This window comes from Rhopalosiphum padi, chromosome 3, assembly GCF_020882245.1.
Source record: "Rhopalosiphum padi isolate XX-2018 chromosome 3, ASM2088224v1, whole genome shotgun sequence".
NCBI lineage: Eukaryota > Metazoa > Arthropoda > Insecta > Hemiptera > Aphididae > Rhopalosiphum > Rhopalosiphum padi.
The window spans coordinates 43715463-43739053 of NC_083599.1; the positions used below are offsets into that span (position 1 = coordinate 43715463).

General features: G+C 25.4%; 1 protein-coding gene and 1 long non-coding RNA gene across 2 annotated transcripts; one reads left to right on the forward strand and one right to left on the reverse strand.

Moving 5' to 3' along the window:
- Window positions 1-835: 835 nt before the first annotated feature.
- LOC132924648 (small ribosomal subunit protein uS3-like) lies at window positions 836-3566 on the reverse strand. Its single transcript, XM_060989075.1, has 4 exons — window positions 3103-3566; window positions 2994-3025; window positions 1126-1633; window positions 836-1050 (listed from the first exon to the last, which is right to left on the reverse strand). The coding sequence occupies exons 2-4, from the start codon at window positions 3018-3020 to the stop codon at window positions 854-856; spliced, it is 732 nt and encodes a 243-aa protein (XP_060845058.1). The 5' UTR covers window positions 3021-3025; window positions 3103-3566; the 3' UTR covers window positions 836-853.
- A 14580-nt stretch (window positions 3567-18146) lies between these two features.
- Window positions 18147-23207, forward strand: LOC132926677 (uncharacterized). The gene is made up of 3 exons (XR_009661495.1): window positions 18147-18308; window positions 18390-18426; window positions 22022-23207. It is a non-coding gene; the product is annotated as an uncharacterized LOC132926677 (long non-coding RNA).
- The last annotated feature ends 384 nt before the right edge of the window (window positions 23208-23591 follow it).

Consider the following 23591-nt stretch of genomic DNA (forward strand, 5'->3'; position numbering starts at 1 on the left):
AATTAATTATTATTTATCCACACAAATTTTAATTTTTAAGTTCAACATAAATTTTTAGGGCTAAGCAATTGCATACTAGGATAAATGTCGTTTACCACGCCATTGTATTATAATATAAATATATATACACGTTTAATTTGTAAAACAAGGTTTTCAACTTATGCCAAACCTGAGATGAAAATTTAACTAATATCAACTAAGACTAATAGTAAATATATCAGTTGTAATAATAAAAAGCAATTTTAATCATCTTATTAAAATTTCAAGTCCTGTTTATATCTATTCTTATTTTAGGACTATTGATTAATTCTGAATTTTTCGAATTAAATAAATACTATTTTTGTTGTAAAAAAACCGTAGATAATTTGTTGCATTAAAACTATTAAAATAAAATAGCCAAAATAGGGGTTTTATGATAAAAGTGGACATAAAAAAGATTCCATGAATAAAAAAATAAAAAAATCCTGCTCTAGACAATTGTTATACCTACTCTTTGTGCAAAAGGTAATAGCAAACTACTACACAACTTCCTACTTTAAAAAAAATAATAACTGAAGGGTGGGCGGGAATAACGTGCTTATGAAGCAATCTCGATATATTTTAAGAATCGAAAAATTCTCAGAATGTTTTTATCGTACACAATCATCGTGTACAAACTTAGAAACCGGTATACAAAATACAATACGGCAAAACATTTTTGTTTAAATTGATCATGTAAAATTAAGAAATTGCTACATAGTACGTTATTGTCGCCCACCCATCAACTGTTGATAGATACTAAAAAGTTAATAACTACAAATAAAATAGATTTAAGACTTGTTTAAAAAACACTGGTTTATTTTATATAATCATTTCAACCATCAACAGGTACATCTGGAACAGCAGTTACTGCTACTTCGGGTTCAGATTTAATATCATTGGTTGGTACTATGGGTAGAATTTCTTCCTTGGGTTCATTAACTATGACAACATCTGGCAAAGGCTTCTTTGGGCCACGTTTACCTGTTTGGTCCCACGGCAACATAATTTTTACCTTGATACCCAAAACTCCTAAAAAATACATATATTCAATTATTAATTATTAATTATTTTCACAAAAATAATATTAACGTTTTTAAAAATTACCTTGTCTTAACAAAACGTGTTTAGTAGCCACATTGACATAATCATTGCATGGGTCACCACTATGAATCATAAGTCCATCAACGAATTTCATGGAATTGGCTCGTTGACCTCTTAATTTACCAGCCACTACGATTTCACATCCCTTAGCTCCACTTTCCATAATGAATCTCAATACACCATAACATGCTCTCCTGATAGCTAAACCCCCAACCAACTTGTAACGTAAAGACTCTGCTTGGGCAATAGCACACAATCCACGTTGTGCTATTTTCTCGACGAAAAGTTCAACTTCCTTATCTTTGAAATCGAAACGTTTTTTGATGAGAGATGTAAGTTCACGAATACGGCGTCCTTGATCACCCAATACGTTATGGGTACGTGTTGCAGAAACAACAATTTCTGTGCGCGATGGGCTCGTACGGATATCAACGCCAGAATAACCATCTTCAGCAAGTTCTCGTGTAAAGAACTCATTGAGTTCTGCACGTAACATACCATCCGACACAAACTAAAAAAAAAGACAAAACTAATATTATAATAACTGATAAATTTTACATACAGGTATAGTACCAGTCTAGTGATAAGCATTTTGTCTATTCTATCAGACTATTTCTATTTTATTATTTTGTAGGAAAAATTGATTTCACCATACAATTGGTTTTAGACATCCTATTGAATTCAACACAGGGGTGGATCCAGAAATTCATCAAGGGGGGGGGGGTAATTAAAAATATCCATCAGATACTATTCATATCTACTAAATAACATACTTATTAATATAAAAATTAATTACTTATATTATTTACTTATTATAATATTCACCATTTAGAATTTATTCTTACAAACTGGTATCAATGACAACATTTTTATACTTTTATAAATTTATAAAATTTAAATATAATAAGCTCTACCAATTTTTTTTCATCAACCGTCTTTTAATTTATCTTTACAGTTATTTATTATTAGTTATTTTACCTAACACTAAAATTAACATTTATACTATTCCAATAGTAGATATCATGGGCGTAGGTAAGGAAAGCGGGGTTTTGGGTGTTCAGACACCCCCCGAAATTAAAGATAAATACTCATATTTCATTTTAATGTTTTATAATATTAATATAGACCTAAACCAAATATCCTCCGAAAATATTTCCTGCCTACGCCCATGGTAGGTATATATATAAAAAAATATCCTGTTAAATGTAAATGTATTTTTAATTAATAAATAAAGTAACCAGGATGGCTACAGGGGAAAAAATGACAGAACCAATGGGTTGTTTTAAAACTAATCATACCAGTAGATATTGGTCTTTAATAAGCAATAATATTTTAACCGTAAATATAGATAAGTTAAAAATAATTAATACACTAAATGTACAATTTCAAATTTCTTTATAAGATCTATAGTCTATTCAAAATGAGATCGGTACACGGCGTCGACCTGTTTTCGTCGGCGGCGCGCAGGCAACTTGTTGATTCAACTTGTCGTGTTCTCTCGGGATGCTTCAGTCGCTCGTGCTTTTGGTCTGCTAGGTAGATATGCGTGCGTCATGCTCACTGTACATTTTAAATTATTTGAACTTATCGGCAGTCGTTACTAAAATAATGTAACGCTCTTGTCGGCGGCGGCGCATCGGACTGCCACGACCATGCGCAGTATTTGGCCGCCCGTACCGATCTCATTTTGAACAGACTATACATGCAGTGATAATTTTATCAAAAATATTTCAAGTACCTAATATATCGATGTCATTTTTTTCAAAAATGTTTATAAACAACGATTTGTTGTAAGATATTATTGAAATAACTAAGTTATTCAAGTTTTTAATAGTGAAATAGAAAACATGCTAGGTGCATAATTTACTCACCCTTTTCTTAATAGAAGTCATCGGCATCTTTTCTAAAAAAAACAATATATTTCACATAAAGTACTTGAAATGGAGTTTTTAATACAATATAAAATTTCTAAAGTCTTACCTTGTTTCTTATTTCCGAGGGGCGAAAGCAAAATAAAATTTGACGAGACGCTACAATTTTCTAGACGCAGTTCAAATGGCGTTAAAAATGTTAACAAACATTTCCTTGACGAAATGCTAACGTTACAGTGTAACCAACACAATTTTAGTTTGTTACAGAAAATATAGTTCAATAAAACACATATAGATAACGTGTCATATTCTTAACAATGATTTCCGTAATCTTATAACAAGTTATTTTATAACGATTAGTGATTACTAGCTGTCAATGTAACTCGATTCCGGTGTGTAGAAGCCACCTTCGAGGTGATTGAGTGAAAACCGTTTCATTAGAAATTCGGAATAGAATGGTAATCGGTCCCTATAACATGTGATGAAGTCGATTACCATGTTTGTGAGTTATCACTTTATCAGTTATCACTTTATCAGTTATCAGTTATCATTCGGCGTAAAAGTCTATTTTGACCACGGACTAAGATATAATGGACTGGAATCGAGTGAAATATCTGTGAGCCAAAAATGTTACGCGAGCGAGGAGTGCAGGGGGTTACAAAAACCGAATGATTTTAGCGCTCTTTATATAATTTATGTACTTTTATATACTATAATAAAAAATGTAGATGGCGTTGAAATCATTGGGTTTTTATTTTTTATAACATTTGATGATCGGTCCCTTCTACTCCCCCAGCCTATTTGATGCTAGTCCATTATATGCCAGTCCGTGGTTTTGACACTTGCCAGGTACTTTTTTTTTTAATTCAAAAATAATAAATGTATATCGAAGATTGATAATCGAGTGTCTAGCTATCAGTCCTTAACGGGTGCACCTCGATAATTGGCTGGGCAATCTGTCTACGGCGGATTGGATATATATCGTATCGTTTGCCCGGTACTTTTTGTATGTAAAAAAAAATAAATAAATACACGAACAATTTTAATTGAGTGTCTAGCCATCAGTTATCAACCAGGTCAAATTGAAACCTGGCTGGGTATAATTTAAAATTATTTTTTAGATTCTGAACGGAGTGATGAATGTATTAATTTTACAATGATGTGTGTTTTTTTATTTTTTTTTGTGTGTCTGTAGTAATAGTAGTAATAGTGGAGTAGTAATAGTGCTTTAATTTTTAACTTCAGCCCCTCTTTGAAAAGGAAAATTAATCTAGTTGGTACTTTGAAGGTCAAAAGTAAAAATTTTCTAACAGTTGTCAAATAGGAAAAACCCTAAAAAAGTAACAGTAAAACAGGAATTTTTACGCATAACCAGTTTTTCAACAATTTTGCTGTAACTCAAAAACAAATCATTATAAATACTTGACATTTTCACAAAACGTTATATTTGCGTTATCTATTTATGATACAATTTTCAAAATATTTTAACTTTTATTAAGCAATATCGATAAAAAAATCTGGCTCACCAAAAAATCTTTAAAATTTAATACAAGGTTTATTATAAGTTGTACTTATCGAAGTAAAAAAAAAAATCAAAAATCGTTAGTCACAATTTTTGTTTATAAGCATTTAAAGTTCAAATATTTACATAATATGTTAAAAACGCAAAAATTAGCAAAGAATTTTGAAGTTGAAAATTCAGAACATTTTTGTGATTAATACCTAAGGTTAAAAAAACCCAATACAAGGTTTTATAGAGGTTATATGGAGGTTCCAATATTTCGGAAAACACTGTCTCAAAAAATAGTTTAATAAAGCCATTATCATAAAGCCCCCCCCCCTCCGGAAAAAAATGTCTAGGCACTCCTCTGGTCATAACAATCCTTCTCGTGGAGCTCTCTGGGTTATGCTAAAATAGCTAAATGGCTTTATTAAACTCATTTTGAGACAGCGTTTTCCAAAATGTTAAACGTGAAGCCGTGGGCGTAAAGAATGCAATTATATTTTTAGGTGAAAAGAGGAAACTATTTTATCATTTTTGGTCGAAAAGAGGACGTAGGCGAAAAGAGGAAGGTCATTTTTGTACGAAAGGAGTTCCGCTCGCACATAGTATAATATCTATGGGTTGGCAGTATTTAAATCAGATATCGGTATATTGCGGTATTATAACGTGATTATACAGTATTACTTCAGTATCAGTTATTGAACTTACTGTACGTCAGTACTTCGGTATTGCGGTATATCATTCAATCAATATTTAATAAACAATAACCGTGGTCCATACCGTTCTTATACATAGTATATTTATCGATATAAAAGCCGCCAATCCTAAAGCCGGGTTTACAGTAATCTACATCGTCTGTCGTGTCGTGTTCATTGTTTCGTATTCTGAAAAGTCTTTTTAATCTTGGTATCATGGAATAAATCACTAATCATAATCTATCCAACTGGCCGAGCTCAACTTTTGGACACAACACGACGTACCTAGCTGGGAACCCGGTTTAACTGCTTACCTTTTGGATAATGTAACGGATATCTGTGTTAAATTTGAATTAAATGATTCATTAATGTACATGAAAAACGATACTGAGCGGAAACGGTAGTTAGTTTAGAAGAATTTTTTATGTTAAATATGTTTAATGTTTATGTTGTTATTATAGTAATTAATTTTATTAGTACTTAGTAGTATAAGAGGTTTATTTCATATTTTGTCAAAAATGTAGCCACATTATTACCTATAAGTAATATTTAATTATTATAATATAATATACCTATATCTATAGACTATATTATATGTATTATAAAACGGTGTACAGGTTTGTGGTAAATGCATTGAATTTTAATAAGAAATAGCTTAAAACGTATTTAAATGTTTTGAAAAAGTCATTATCTTTAATATAAAATATAATCAGATTATTATAAATATAAGTTTTTAATCTACACAAAAAATATTTTTAAATTACAACAAAATAACCAAAATCGTTATTATTTGTTTAAATATTTAATTTCGTCCAAATTTAAACTTTAACACCTATACAAAAAATTTGGGATTATTCAATTTTTTAATTTTTAATAAATAAAAAAAAAAATTGTAATTAATAAGAATAACATCAGGTAAATTTTATTTTTGTGAAGGTTCTCTTTTATTTATCTTGAAAATTTGTTTTCTTATTATAGTACATTAGTATTAATACCTATATACGTGTTATGGCTGTAATTATAGCTGACACTTGACTAAAATATTATATTATTAAATTTTAAATTAAAGGTAACTATTAAATTTTTTACATATATTTTGTTTTGATTCTCATGTTTTACTTAAATATAATTAAGACTGATAAGTTAACTGTGTTCCAAAATAATAAATAATTTATAAGCGTAGGTATTTAGTTCCCGTTGATAAGTTTCTACAATCTATATACCTACCTATACTTGTATAAATATTATTTCTGAAGTCAATCCGTAGTAAATGTTTTATTAGATTTGAAAGATTCAGCGAAAAATATTTTGGTATTCTGTTTGTTTGTTGTTGAAGATCTTATAGAAAAACTTTAAAATTCTGAGTAGAGCATAAATTTAAAATCTAATTTTGGAAAGAAAAATATCATTAACACAAATAAATTATAATAAATTCTTATAATGAATGGAGGGTTGAAACACCGTTTCCGCTCAGGATCGTTTTTAATACTTTATAATTTAGTTCAAATTAAACAAATCCATTAAAGTGACTAAATATCAAAATAAATACACTTAAACACATAAAGACTATAATATATAACAGAGCGATTTATTTAGTTTTTTCATTGTTAGCACTTAGTTTTGAATCGAAGTTTTTAAATATTATGTTTTATTATTAAGTATAATAAGCGAACACCCAGATGAAAGTTTTAGTCACAAACTCACGACATAGATAAACAGATAAATGATTAAAAAGATTTTTCCCGTGGTTCATATTATAAGACGAAGTGATACAACATAAATTAATTTAATTAATTATAAGCTAGTTAAATAATTAAATATTAATTAATTAACAACTTTTTATTATTATTGTATATTATTATTTGAAAAATTTACAATCTGTATTAGATAACACAATAAGTAAACAAGATAACTGACATAACACATACGTAATAAAAAATAACACATGAAGCATATGATGAGGGAAATCATCCAGCGATGGTAACCTCTCTGGTAAATTAATAACTTAATTAATTATTAATTAAGCTAATTCGTTTACACGAATACACACTTATAATAATTACACTTGGTGACAGTAAATATATCAATTATATCATTATGATTTAATTAATTGATCTATAAGCTTGTAAAAAATATCTATAAACGTTGACATTATGTATTATGTATTTAGGATAGTGTGCAATTTATTTTTAAACACTATAAAAATATAAAATATTATGGTCATATGGACATGACAGTTACGCTTTGTCAATATTTACCTACGTGTCAATTAAATTGGGTTGGTTTTCCTAATTTCTCATATGTCCTGTTTTTACGACAACATTTAATAACTTATAAAGCCAGCTGGCCCTAAATATTGTAAAAAATATTTATATTTATATAATATATAATAACATGAATAATTTATTAAAAAATATTATGAAGTGTAGGCAGTAGATACGAGTATAGTGATATAAATATTTTTATTATTGTTACTTTAAATGTATGATAAGTATAGGTAATGAACTGAACTCAATCTCCTTTCTTCAAATTTAACACGATTTAAGTCTGTTTGATACCTATATTTTAACAATTTTACATAACTAAATTTGATATTCTTCAATAGTTTAACCAATGTAATAATATTATACATATTATTATTTATTAAAAAAACTCGTACACTTATCGTTATTTCTTGACTACTTTATAATTATGGTAAAATATATGTTTGGCTTAGTTTAAACCACGAGTCCACAAACTTTATACCTTAAGACTTAGTACATGTGGCTTAAACGAAAGTTAATATTTAGCGTAATTAAAATTCACATATTTTTAAAATGCCCAGGTTAATTATAATAATGATCTATTCTCTTGGTAAAATTCTTTGGTGGTTTCGTTCCATGTATAATTGAAACTAAAAACAGTTTCTAAATTCATACAAAAATCTATTCACATGTATATAATGTAATAGATATACAAATACCTTTATACATATATATATATATACATATCATGTAATGCTTAGACGTTTCAATACTTAATTGTTTAGTATTTGTTTCTGGCTTGTACATAATGAGAAATGAATATTCAAAATGTAAGTTCCTATGACATTTTTTTTTTGAATATCCTAAATAACGACACACATTCATATTGTTCGTTATGCATTACTGGTTAACTGACGTGACGCGGAAAATATATTTGTTTCATTAAGATTATTTATATTAGGTCTCATTAGTATAATAATATATTATGTTATGTTTATAAAGTACTAGCTAGAGTTGCGTATTGTTATTAGTTGTTACTTTAGACAGCAGCGTTTCAAGGTGGTCCAGAAAAATTTTTCAGCTAAAATAATATTAAGTTAAGATTTACGATATAATAAAACAAAATACTAGTATATTTTATATAGTTGTATTTAATGGAACACAATCACATAGATCGTACCTATTGATTTTTCCAAGAGTTTGAAAAATTTTAAAAACAAATTAAATTATATATATATGAACTTATCATAATTTTTTTCATTAAATTATAAAATACATTTTAGTTGTAGATAAATATATAATAAATATGATAAACATACATATTAAATACTAGTAGCCTACCTACCTTTCATCACCCAGTAACGTCCTTTCTTTTTAGGCTAATTTTAATTGAAAATTAGTATTTTTTTTTTAGTAATAATTAATAAAGTAGGTCGAACTAATTTTTGTAAAAATACTCACGTATAGTAAAATAATATTTTTTATTTTTATTAACCTAATAAAATATTGACGTTGCATGGTGTGATAGGACCATTTAGTATCTGTTTAGCATAAAATGTTATTGTGTGTAGAATATTAATTGAAGCATGTTTAAAGTTCCTTAGATATTTCCCTTATCTTACAACAATAAAATACCTTAGACCGTTCGAGAGAAAATTGCTATTTCCCGTTTACATAATTGTCAAAAATTACTTTCAAATGTCTATACCAAAAATTTTCATTTTTAATACTTAGTTTTGAATTTCTATAAGAACGTCTTGCGAGGAATACTTTATATTGCATTTTCACTTATGTACTACGGTCTACGGTTTTAAATGATAATTAATGGAACAAAATATCGATCCAAAATCGATTTTATAAATTAAATTGCATGTAGGTAAAGGTAAATACATAAATTTCATATCTATTATTAATTTGTTTTACTATTTTATATGATATCAAAAAACTATTTTTAATAAGAAAAAATATAGTAATATTCTAATAATTTTTATATGTTAATAATTTTTTTTTTTTAGTAAGCAAAAGAAGTAAATTTATACCTAGTTAAAATAATTAAAATAGTATTTATTTTATTTATTATCTTAGTTATAAACTTATAGCTAAAAGTTTCTATAAAATCGTTAAGTATTGATAAGTAGTGATAAATAAATACCAAATTAAAGAATATGAAAGTATTTTGATGTTTAATTTGACAAGGTAACTAGTCATTTTAGGTGCTGAGAAAAATTTTACATGTAAATATAAAATAACAAAATAAAATTGAAATTGATATATTTTTTATTTCACCGATGATACCTCTCTCAATCACTTCTATTTTAATGGTTTTTGTAAATTATTAAATATATAAGATTATGAGTTCTATTTTTTTCTTTTATAGCTTTTACAGCTTGTGAACATTGTTGTCATTTGTCGTATTATAAAAAAAAATTAATTCTAAACGTTGTGTCAAAATACTATTCATATTAACTCCACAACATAATTTAAATACATAATAAGTTACTATTTTTTTTTATCATTACGTCTGAATAAATCGGTTCTTGGTTTTGAGTACATTTTGGTTTCAAGTGTTTCAACAAGATATTTTTTGATTATTAATTAAATTTGGAATTTATGATTGAATCATTTATTGAGTTATTTAATTGACAATTATATTTTTTTTCAATTTTGATTATCTTGTGAATATTTCATTGTTTATTATATTTTTATTAATTTATCCCTAGTCGTTTGATGTATTTTTATGTATAATATGTTGTTTCAGATTTTAAAAGAAAACAGTATAAAAGTGTGATATATTTTTTAAAGTTTCGTATATAAATATATAATATTAGAATTATAAAAATTTAAAATCGGATACATGCATTACTAATATAATTTATTGTTCAGAAATTTTGTTTCGGAAAAAAATGTCATTATAATCATAGGCGTAACTAGTCCTCTAAGTTAAGGAGGGCTAGATTCCTAGATTTCTTTTAATTTTATTATTATTTATTGTTTCTATTGGTGATTACAACTGACTTGAATGATAATTCGTTTATATGAAATATAATATTTTCCGTACTTTTCTTAACGATTGAGAAAACGAAAAAAATAAATAAGGAATATACAAATAACTCCGGGTACTTAAATGTTCACTAAATACAGTAGAACCTCGATTTACTACTACTCGCGCGTTGAAGTAAAATCTTATCGCATTATATGCGAACGGGTTTATCCGAAATTTTCCGGCAATATCAACTAGATTAGTTATATATTATAGTTATACATTATATGGGTGAGATAAAAACAGTGTATTGCGATTTTGAGCGTATCTTTTTAGTGAAAAGTCAGTTAGTCATAATTATACTGCCTTTTCGATTATCTATCAAGACTCTGATTCCAAGACTGACGATTAATTGAGGTTCTATTGTATTAGCATTTTCTAAACATGGTAACATTTTCAAAATATTTTTTGAGCTATTTATAAACATTTTAAATTTTTTACTTATTATTTTTTTTATTTTTATAAATGTTGATAAAAACAATCGTTATTTATGCTTGATAAAATAGCTTGAAAATTGAATATAAGGTTACTCATAAATTGTATTTATTTAGGTTATTACAATTGAAAAATATATATTTGATATAATATAAAAGTTTACCTATGTATCAATAAGTACATTTAATATAATTTGCGTCAAAATATAAAAACATAACATGTATTTTGCGCTATAACTAAAAATTAATTTTGGTAATTTACACCACGACAGAAAACGATACGAAATATAATATGTAATCTGCGCCGCACTTTTCATTTCTTAGAATAATTATATACATTTATTTATATAATTATAATATGACTGATTCTTATATATTTTTTTAGTAACTGGAATTGTACTTATTTATCATTTTTTAAATAATTTTTAGTAGTTTTCGAGAAATGTAACTATTAAAATGAACTTGATTGATCAATGATTAAAAATATAGTATGTTAATCTGTAAAAAAACTGTTTAGTGCACAAATTAAAGTTTAAATAAGATGAATAATGGTGTAAATTACAACTTTTGAAGGTACAAATTGACGCAGATTATGTATTTTTATTTAATTTTATGTGCCACAACTACTACCTAAGTGGCGCGAATCACCAAAATTAATTTTTAGATCTGACACAAATTACATAATACATACATATATATATTGAGGGGTTGTTTTGGCGCAAAGTACATATGCCCCATACAATGTGTGTTTTCAAACAATCGGTAGATAAGTAAGTAATTCAATTAATTGATATTTTACCTCCCATTGTTTATGTAGTTAATTTAATGGATTTTAAATAAAGAAATACACGGGAAATATAAAAGAACTAATTTAATAGAAGATACAATATTATATATCTGCTACTATGATATATTATATCATCATTGTGTATTTATGCGAGACCATTATTATATCCTGTTGAAACATTATATGACTACCATATAAAAAAATAAACCCACTATTTTCTTTGTTAATAATACAAGACGTTATTTTTAGAACTATCGTATGTTATATTACACATCTGCAGTGTCACCAATCACGATGTTGACGTAAGAGGAAAATAGAAAAATAATTTTACTTAACTGTATTTGTTTTTGTTGTTGTTCAATATAATAGCATTGAGTGACTTTAATAATAAGTAAAAACCTGCAATATGGTTGATTGGATCAATATTACTTTTTTATTACAGGTATACTGCTACCATATTCTATAATGAAAATTAAAAATAATTGAAGACACAAGAAACCTACAAGATGTAATCGACAATCGTAGCCTTTTGCAAACTGTGACTAAGTGGTAAAATGTCATAAATATTTATAATTATTAAGTTATAGTTCTCGATGTTCTGGTAATGACTTTTCGGTAGTATCTGGTATTTGTTTACACTCTAAAACATTCAAGTAAATTAAATTTATTTTCTCAGTCTTGAAAGTATTGACACCATTTCTCTGATGAAATTATTGTGTTTAAGAGTATATGCATTGAAATACGATTTACCCGTTTATAGTTTCACACAACGTCCGAAGTACTACGTATAGGTACTTAACCTAATGCAGTTATATCTGAAATGTTATTATAAATATTTTATGTAAAATTTATATATATGCCATCAGTGGCATGATTAAGGGGGAGGATTTGGGTGTCGTATAAGACTTGTTAACTACATTTATTTATTGATTTATCAATAAATATTATTATATATACTTTAATTAGTTAATATTTTATAGAAATAATACAAAAAAACACGAATCCCCATTGTTAGCTGTACATAAATATATAATTCTTTTTTTGGGTGGGCTGGTATATGTAAAAAATAAAAACATTTCATCCCCCTCCATAAACATAACTAAATTACGCTACTGTAGGCCATTACATTATCAGAGGTGTTAAATATATTATGGTCAAACAAAATATTATAACACTTATTAGTGGCGTATCCAAGATTTATCATATTGGGTAGGAAGACAATTTAAAACAAAAATTTATCCCCGTGAAAAAAACGAAACATGCTTATAAGAAAAACTGTATATAGCTGGCCCAGTGGCCCACATGATAGTTTTATTTTTATACAGTTGTAGTAGCCTATTACCATTTTATTTTTTCTTTGTAATATGATACATTAAATTGACAATTTCTTTTCCAATATAAATGCATACTTAATATATTGAAAATAATGTAATTTGTTTTAAAATTGTTTTGAAATACAATACTATAATAATTATCATTCTACAGTTTATACTTTTTTAACTTATACTTTTTAACTCGATAAATATCTTCCTTATAAGAGGATGTTATACCCGCATTTGTTGTCTCTGTCTTACTAATGTAGATCATAGCAAATTTTCGTTCAGCAGAATACATTTTGTGATGTTAGCTTTAATATTAGAGTAAATTTACCTATTATCAAATTTAAAGGCAAGAATATTATCTAGAAAATGTCATATGATTTTATTGATATTATCATTTTAAAGTGAGTTATGAATATTTTAAAGTTGTAATATTTTACATAGCTATAACTCACTTTAAAATGATAATATCAATAAAAGCATATGACATTTTCTAGATAATATTCTTACCTTTAAATTTGATAATTGGTAAATTTACTCTAATATTAAAGCTAACATCACAAACTGTATTCTACTGAACGAAAATTTGCTATGATCTACATTAGTAAGACAGAGACAACACATGCGGGTATATAACATTCTCTTAATAAATGTAATATAACTAACGCTAAAAACCCGATGGTCAAGTCATTAATACCTATTGGCTTAGTACTATCATCAATTAAGTATACATTTATTTAGTCAGTATTGTTTAAATTTATACTCAATGCTGTTACAAAAATAATATTTGAAATTTAAATATTATTATTTATTACTTATATTATCACGGGTGTACAAATGTTGATTTCGCTGCATCTGATAATTTATTTCAGATAAAATAAAATTCTTGAAAATCAGAAATTCCAAACATTCAGTTTATTTATTTAACAAAACATGATATAAATTTGTATCAAAATGATCACTTTCAACGTCAGACTGAAATGAAATCTCATCATATTACAATATTTTGTGTTTACTATAGGTAGGTATTTTTAGTGTCATTTATCAGTATTCAGTAATAATTACTAAATTTACATAAAATGATTGTTATTATGTCCTATAACACTGACCTATCTATTCAACATTTATATTTAGTTATAAGTAGTAGCTTTTTTTCAAATGGTTAATGACATTTTATTCACAAATCTAAACATACACACTCATTGTTATCATTATTATTTTATTTTGTATAATTTAAGGGCTTGAGCACATTTATATTATTGTTATTTGTCACCAGCATTATAGGCATATATAATAATATGTGTAATGTGTATTAGATACTATAGTTATTTGATCAGCATTTACGCATTTAAATGAAGTTTGTACTGTGTAGAAAATTCCTTTAACGATATATGTATAATGTATATACGTATGAAAATATTATTCCAGCAAGGATAACAATAACACAAACATGAACAAATGTATGTTTAAAAGTTTTGTGGAGACTATATATTATGTTATGGACACATAGTCACATTATAACTGTTTAATTATGACGATGAGGGGAGCGAGTCTTTTTCATTACAAACATTCTGTTGACAAAGGGAGTTCGTCGACAATATGAGACAATTGTGAATACGATACGCTTAAAAATATATTTTAACAATTAACAACGACAATAGACTTTAATGAACTATATATATATATATATATATTCTGACTAAATTCTAAACAGTTCACTCATTTCTTGTTTTATCCTTAACGCACAACGATGCATAATAATATATATTAGTAATTAGTATGCACCTACCTATATACATTTTGAAAAATAGTAGCGAGGTATACAATAAGATTTCATAACGGCTATTCTAAACCGACTCTTATTGTTAATATCATTATGCAACAAACTACTTGGTCGTTTGTCGTTTTTAGTTTTGCTGCTATCCACATTCCGCAAAATTATATAGGTATATATTATATATATAAAAAAATTATTAGTTAAGTATAAAACAACTACTATAGCTAATTAACCAGGGCAGTGTTCGAATGAATTAGTATGCTTCTATAAGTAATTTAGTATTTATAGAAGAATAATAAAATTTGATCAAAATTTGTTTTACATATTTGGTAGGTACCTGTACCTAGCTACTACAACACTACTAGTATTATACAAAATTATATTTTGCTCATGTTTCATATCGAATGTTTTAGGCTTTCGCATATTTCATATTATTTTTATGTAACAGCATATATTTTCTTCAAGTATAATAATTTAAGTACTTATGTTTTGCATACTAAGATAAGTAACAGAACCAACGATTAAAATTATGTAATTTTCTTATAAAAGTGGTTTTTTTATTATTTCTTTATAAATATAGAGTTAGGTATTTAAATATTTTTTATAGTTATTCATTAATATTATTAAATTTAGTTTTTTGAACATATTTATGCATATACTAATTTTAAAGTTTTAGTGTATTCAATTCACAGCCCTGCTGCAGTTTACATTGCATTATATTTATAACTAAAATGTATAGTAAATATTCAATAATGAATATAGTATTGATAGTTATCAGCGACCGTATCAATATTTAACATGAACAAAAGTATACTTTTATTACATGTTACGTAGGTAGTTTTATAATATATTTATAATGTTGTATCCATCAGCATGTATAATTTTTCGAATATTTGACAATATTAATTCAATATGTATTATGGCTTTTTATAATAAAATTGTTTTACATATTTATGTTTATACATAATTTCTAAATAATTTTTGGTCTATGTTGCGTTGATTGGACATCTCTAATGCTCTCACTAAAATCGAAAAATATAGTAATGATGTATAGGTACATTGTAAACAGCACAATCCATCATAACTAATAATTATTTATAATAGTTAACTAACACATTAGCCATTTATTGTTTATGCATGGACTAATACTTATATCGATTAGATATTAAGTTTATTCATATAATAAATCCTAAGAAACATTAAATATTCAGGATAATGATCAAGATTTAAATATTATAATATTTGTCTATGATGAATAATCATAATAATCAAGAAATATTCTTTAAGATGAGCTTTAATATGTACCTAAATATATGTTGTTATAATGTTGAACGTGTTTACTTTTTGGTTTATCGGAATAACTTTCACGTTGCATCTTGCATTCGCCAGTTTACAAAAAAACTAGTGATAATATGTACCTAATATTTAGGAACAGATTTAAGTTGTTGACTGTTGTGTTTATTTTTAAAGAGAAATATAAAATCTATATTGAATTTACGATAATATCAGCTAGGATAATTAAAATGTCCACGATCGTCGATCTCTGTCGTTTATCGCTGCTTGGGTTTTCAAATGACCTGGCAAATGTTCTATGGAATTTTTATTACGAAGTAGATGTGCTATTTTTAATTTATATTCAATATTTTTCTACTGTTAATTAAATTAAAATCAATCGATAATATTTTTTGTCAAACATTAAAAGTTTTATTTTTATCTCAATTATCGTGTTTTAAACCACTGAACACAACACAGCACTTCAAGTACATAGATAAAGCCGTCTGATGTCTCATACATTTATAATTATTTTAATTAGAAATATTAAAAGAATATGACTAATAAAACCACTACTACTTTATTATTGTCGATAAAATTATATTTTGATAATTATAAATTTTAAATAAATATTTTCGTTATGGCTTAAAGAACAATAATAATTTTTCATTATATATTTAACCTTTTTTTAATAGAATATGTTATGGGCTTATAGCTATCACAACTTTACAATAAACGTGTTATAATAAATTATTGTATATATTTGATAAACACTACTTGAATAACTACTTTTTGAAAAAAAAAATGTTAAAAATATCTTTGAATGAAAGACTTGACTTATGGGTACGGTGTTCTTCGCATATCTAAATTCAGCTCAGTATTTTATACTATTTTTATTTATGATTTAGTTAAAACTGCGTAAAGAGGGGTACGAATATGCATAATATATTTTAGTTAAATACAGATTTCCCTGTTACATACACTATGTAGCTCTGCGGAAGATACATATAGTTTTAAAATGTGTTTTCAAACACTTGTTCAATTAAACAATATTTATACATAGCGTTTCATATAATACCTACTCATATATAATTAATGTATGTATATATATTATATACATTATTGTACTTAAACATGCGGTAGGTATACCAATATAATTATTTATTTTAGCCGACATTCAACAAGGAACTTCTATTTAACCGCGGATAACTGTAGTTAATAGTTTTCATTGATGTCAATAAACAATATTATAATATTATAATACATAAAAGCGTGAACATATTCAATGTTCATAAGACATAATATAATTATGAAAAATAATAACAACTCGTGTTGACATTACATTTTCATTGGCATGCGCAGGTAAGAGTAAAATAACATTTAAATTTCCCAACAAAAAAAGTATAGGGTACCTACTTAAAAAAATAGACAATTGAAACACTATTATGTAGCATTATTTATCGTATGGTTTTTACGTTTTTTTTTATTTGATAAAACCAATATACATTTTTATGTATTTTGATACGTAAAAATCAAATTTAGGTGAACGAAGTAGTGGATCAACATTTTAGGAGGTATGACCGGGGTCTGGAGTAGTCACTATAAATACTTAAAATGTTTTAATAATAAGGTATTCAAAATTTAATTTTTGTACCGTAATACTTAGAACTTAGAAGTATACTTTATTTAGGAATATGAAATTTAAAAAGTGGTTATATTTATTATATTTAAATTATTATGATATAAATCACTGAATAAAATCTTTTAAAACGTTGACAATGTTAAAAAATAAATTATATATGTGCATTTTGAAATATCTTAAAAAAATATACCATGTACTCAACCGATATTTAGATGCTATTAAGGTGAACGGTAAACGCACACACATACAGTAAGTTAAATATTTATATATGTATTGTGTTATAATACTGTTGAAGGTAGGTGGATCATAGTCATGTGTGGCACCAAACCTTACAGGCCGAAAAAAATAAAAATGGGCGTGGTATGATTTTTTTTTTTTTACTGCAAGCTGTTATAACTGCCCCAGTAAATTATGAAAACGGTTCATTTCATTTTCATTTGTGGTTCTAACAGTTTTTCGTTGTAATAAGTTATTCGGTGTACGAAGAGGTTAGGTATATGTGTACCTACGTGGAGTATAATTGTGTAATATGACAAATTAAATTTCGAATGGCTCTATACTAATTGATCATAAATGAAGAAATTAAACTTACAACGAAAAAGGTGTCTTTAAGTTTTTACCGTTATTTATATTTTTATTAAAAATTATTATTATTTATAATTTTTTCTTATGTTAAATTGAAGTTGAATATACTTGATTGTTCACTTGGATTCAAAGTAGGTATGTTGATTATTTATTTTATAATAAAATATCAGAAAAAAGTTAAAGTTTTTATCCAACATTGTAAAAATATTAAAATTATTAAAAATATCTTTTTTTTATCAAAATAACGAAATCATACTTATCTATCATTTCATTATTAAATAATATGATCATGCATTAAATAAATCTTAGGGACCGCCACCACCAACATTTCTTTTCTCTTTCCACATAATATAGAAACAAACATATTCCGTATTTCCACGATTACAACTCTCTGATTCAGTTTAGGGCAAAGGTACGTATTATATATTTTATAAAGAATAATATTTCCTAGACTTTGACCGAATAGATTTTTAATATTTCATTTTTGAACAAGTTATTGATGGTTGAAAATATTCAAAATTATTTTAAATAAAAACATGCTTATATTTATAAAAAATATATTATTATAAAATATAATATTCTTCTTTATAAAATATACAATAGATGCCTTCGCCCTAAACTGAACCAGAGAGTCGTAATCGTGGAAATACGAAATATCTTTGTTCCTATATTATTTGGGAAATAGTCAGAGAAAACAAAATTTGGTGACTGGTGTAGCGGCCCCTTAATAAATTCTACTTTCAAACGTTCGATCCCGAGTGTAGATATTTATTTTATTTTTGTTTAAAATATTATTGTAACCATTTTGTATTGAATAATATAACAATAATATTTAGAATTATTCAAACAAAAAAAAAAATCGATCAAATAAAACAGAAATCTTGATTGAGAACTGTATACATTTATTATTATAGACTAATAGACTATATAGACTATTGGTATAATAACAATGTACATTATACATGTATATTTATATGGACAAACCAATAAGTACTATATAATAAATATTACATTAAAAATAATAATGGCTCTTATTGTTGGTTTTTTACATATATATTATACGCCTTGTGGTTATATTTGACTATTCGTTTCATTCAAATTTCGAACAATTTTAAAAAGAATTTATAGTTATACTGTTATATAAAATAATGTGGATATAATAAATAATAGATTAATATAAATAAACGAATTTGTAATTAACGAGATTTAAGCTATTAGATGATGTTTAAGGTTTAACGATTTACATTCGTACGTATATATAATATTATACAATATAATTATAATATAATATATATAGATCTTTATTTTAGTCTATAAATATTATATCTATTTTCACACATAATAGAGGACCCCCTTCAAGTAAATCATATTATAAATCTCTTCTTCATGTTTTAGAGACACAAAGTGCATATTAGTTCTCAAAACATCATTTTCAATATTTTAAAAGATACCACATTTCATTAATAACGATTTTGCATTGTATACTATTATTAGTGTTACTTATTGTATCTATATTCATTATATAAGTAATAGGTAGTACCTAGTATACCTATCCAAAATCATTATTATACTGTACTTGATTTATCTATAGATTTTGAAAATTTTTTTGGAAGATTGTTTATTATAATGACTTATTTTATTAAATTTAAATTAAGTGTTTAATATGGAAATACATTTTAAAAAGGGCGAAGTGTTTATTGTTTAAAAATATTGTGATCATGTATCATAATTTATATTTATTAAATTCATCTAAATAAGAAATATAAAAACGTTATAGTTAAATTTTAATATTCTTGGTATAATAAGCAAAAAATACAAACTTAATTTAAAAATATAATTAAGCAATATAATATCGTTATTTGCCAAATCTTTTGTGATACCTTCTAATGTAAAAGTTACAGAATACAGAATAATATTTTTGAAATTTTTGTCATGACATGTAAACCATTTTTTTTATCATTATTATTATTATAATTATTAATAACAATAATAATAATCGATGTGTACGAAAAACGGTTCTGAATTGAGGCCTATATTATTGGCATAAATAGGTTTGTATAAAAGCTACTTGCTTAAAATAAATCCAATATTTAGAAAGTTTCATTGTGTATAGTAAAAGATAATAATATAATACTTACCTAAAAGTATACCTATTTAAACTTATGAAGAACATTATATTAAATTTTCAAAACTTAGTTGTACAACTTTTTAAATTACCTAATACATTTTTTGATTTTTATATACAAAATAATTTGTGAATTTTATCAAATTTTCAAAATCTTCACGTATAAAAAAATGTGCCCATGTATTATCAATATTTTTAAATAACAATAAAAATGATAAAAATGATATAGGACATTTTATAACTTTTTCAAAATGATCGATAAAACATAACACTTTCAATTTTCAAATGCCTATAAATAGCTTAAAATTAATGATAATTTTAATTAAAATAAGATGGATGATTTAATTAATAGTGGAATGTTTCGATTTCTCTAAAAATAATATTTTTGAATAATAACAATAATAAACTGTTAGGTTAAAAAATTGTTATTATGTTGTATTTTCTATATTTTATACTAAAAACAAAATTCATTTAGAGGTGTAAAAAAGCCCAAAACTTTCATATGTTCTTAAGTAGCAAAAAAAGAGCTAAATTATTATGAAGATTATATTTAGTTAATATAAAAATGAAAAATTCAAGTCTATTTAGTTGAATGTTCATTTTTAAATTTAAACAATTATAATTTACAGCAAAATCAATGTTGAATCAAAAACTGATATTGCGTAATTGTTTACTAATTTTGTTTTATTTTTAAAAGTACTAAGAGTTTTTAATTATTGATCTATTAAAGTACCAATACAACAAACATGCTACCCAGTTACCACCATCAAAGTTGAAAATTTATGTAGGTATTTGAGCTGCTCAGAGAATCATGACATACAAAAAAAATAATCAAAAAAATTCTCATCATTATAATACAAATATATTTAAACTTCCACTAAATATCTAAAAAAAATACTATATTATCATTATTTATTTTAGTTTATTTATCACATTTACCATAATACTCGTACTAGCTTGTTTGTTTTCATAGTTGCATAAAATAAAATGTATATTATTTATTCGTATATGTTTATAATATTCAATACGTATTCGCATTCTAACACGTAATTTATTAAATAATCATTCAATTTTAGCTTATTAAATACACCGGTAATGTGATATCACTTATACCTAAGAAAATTAGTTGATAAAGTCTAAGTTTCATAGAAGCTTGAAGTTATTTTAATTGTTTTTAGAATGTTAACTACAAAATATACCCACAGTAAGTGCGCATATGTATTAAAATAATTATGAGTTAGTAAAATGTATAAACATTTTTATAAGATACTTAATAATTTTTTATATTAGCTTAAACTTATAAATTACACTATATAGTATATACAGACATACAGTTAACCTTAACATTACACGTTAACTATGATTTAATTTTTAATTTTAATTTTTTCGCCACATACCTATTTATTAAATAAAAATATTAGGATCCTATTTGATTATGTATAGAGTTATTAACTAAACATATTATAGTTATATTATTATTATTTGCAGCTGTCCATATCAAATATGATATAACGTATGAATATAAATTTATATTTTTAATTTTATTATAGTTTTATAAGAACTTTATACTTAAATTAATCAAAATAATTGTATATTGTTTTGTAGACTTACAGTTCATTGACGAAAATATAACATTTACGATGTGGACGGGCATTGTTTTATCATCAATATTTGAACTAGTTCCTGAGTTGAAAAATAAGAACATAATATTCATCACAAAGCTACGTATATTTTCTACACTTATAATAATGTTTATATATATATGTATTTGTAACAAATTCAAATCATGCTTTTCGACACACGTAATACAGACACATATTTTTTCATAACACCTAACTACGTTGTTATATGACCAGTGAAATATTTAGCCATCTCTTGAAAAAAATGTTTTGCATACTTGATATTATTGTAATTAATCGTTTTCATACTTTATAAATAATGAACGATATTAGTATACTTATGAACTGCTATTACTTTGTAATAAATGTAATACTACGCGTATAAATTAAAATGTTCTTCTAAAGTCAAATGGCATACCTATGAGTTAAAAGTATACAACCATAATTTATAATAATATAATTTTTTTTTGTAATATTAAGAGAAATTTAAGAAAACATTTACAACCAAAACGTGAGTTTTTTATGTCTTGCCAACGTATAATACTATATCAGATTTAAGTTCAGAAAAAACAATTTTGTGTTATTATAGCTTTTATTACAGTTAGGTACTTGACTTGAAAATAGGTATAAGTACATTGGCTTGACGGCTTATACAAACATTTAATTTATAAGCAAGTATCTAATCAGCATGTTCAATTGCTTATCATTAATGTTTAATCTTTATAATTTTTGTTTAAGTTAAGCACTGCCTACATGCACACGTCCCTGCAAGCTGCAGATACCCTAAATAGCTTATTCACTACACGGCATCACATGTATATATGTATGGATTTACAACAGATAGGGTGGTCAATATCACAGTTTAATATATAAGTACTATAATTGTGTTATATAATTTTTAAGTATTTGAGTATGACACTTATTCATTTTAAATAGGTATTTTTATCAGGCCTCTTTGATTTGATGTCTCAATAATTATAAACTTCTAACGCCCGTTGTAAAACGAACTGCGACGATAAAAACCTTATAAATATTTGATATTACATTATGACGTTATGTACCTATTTCGTATGATATTTTCTAATTTTCATTAACAATCTTTATTTTATTTTTGAAATTTTCTGTTTATCTTCATCCAATAAACAATTTTTGCCGGTTTAATAATAATTTAAAATTTCTATGCATTATTATTGTAGCTGTATAATAATGATATATTATGTATACACACATATAATTGTTTTATAATTATGTAAATGTATATTAAATATACAATAATGTTATGCATATAATATATTTAAATATAATGCGTATATAATTAACATTAATTACCTATTCAAAGATGAGAGACTTGTCAAGTCTGGGACTATGAACACGAACATAAATGATTTTACAAGAGTAGGTACAGATCCAATTCAAAATTAAATATTCGAATTTTACCCCGAAGAAGTTTTGTCAGTCTTGGAATTTGTCATTTTTCCAATTGACTTGTATCTTATCCAATATTAGACTTGAGTAATTAAATGCCATTTTATTAATACCACGTGGTCTTTGCACTT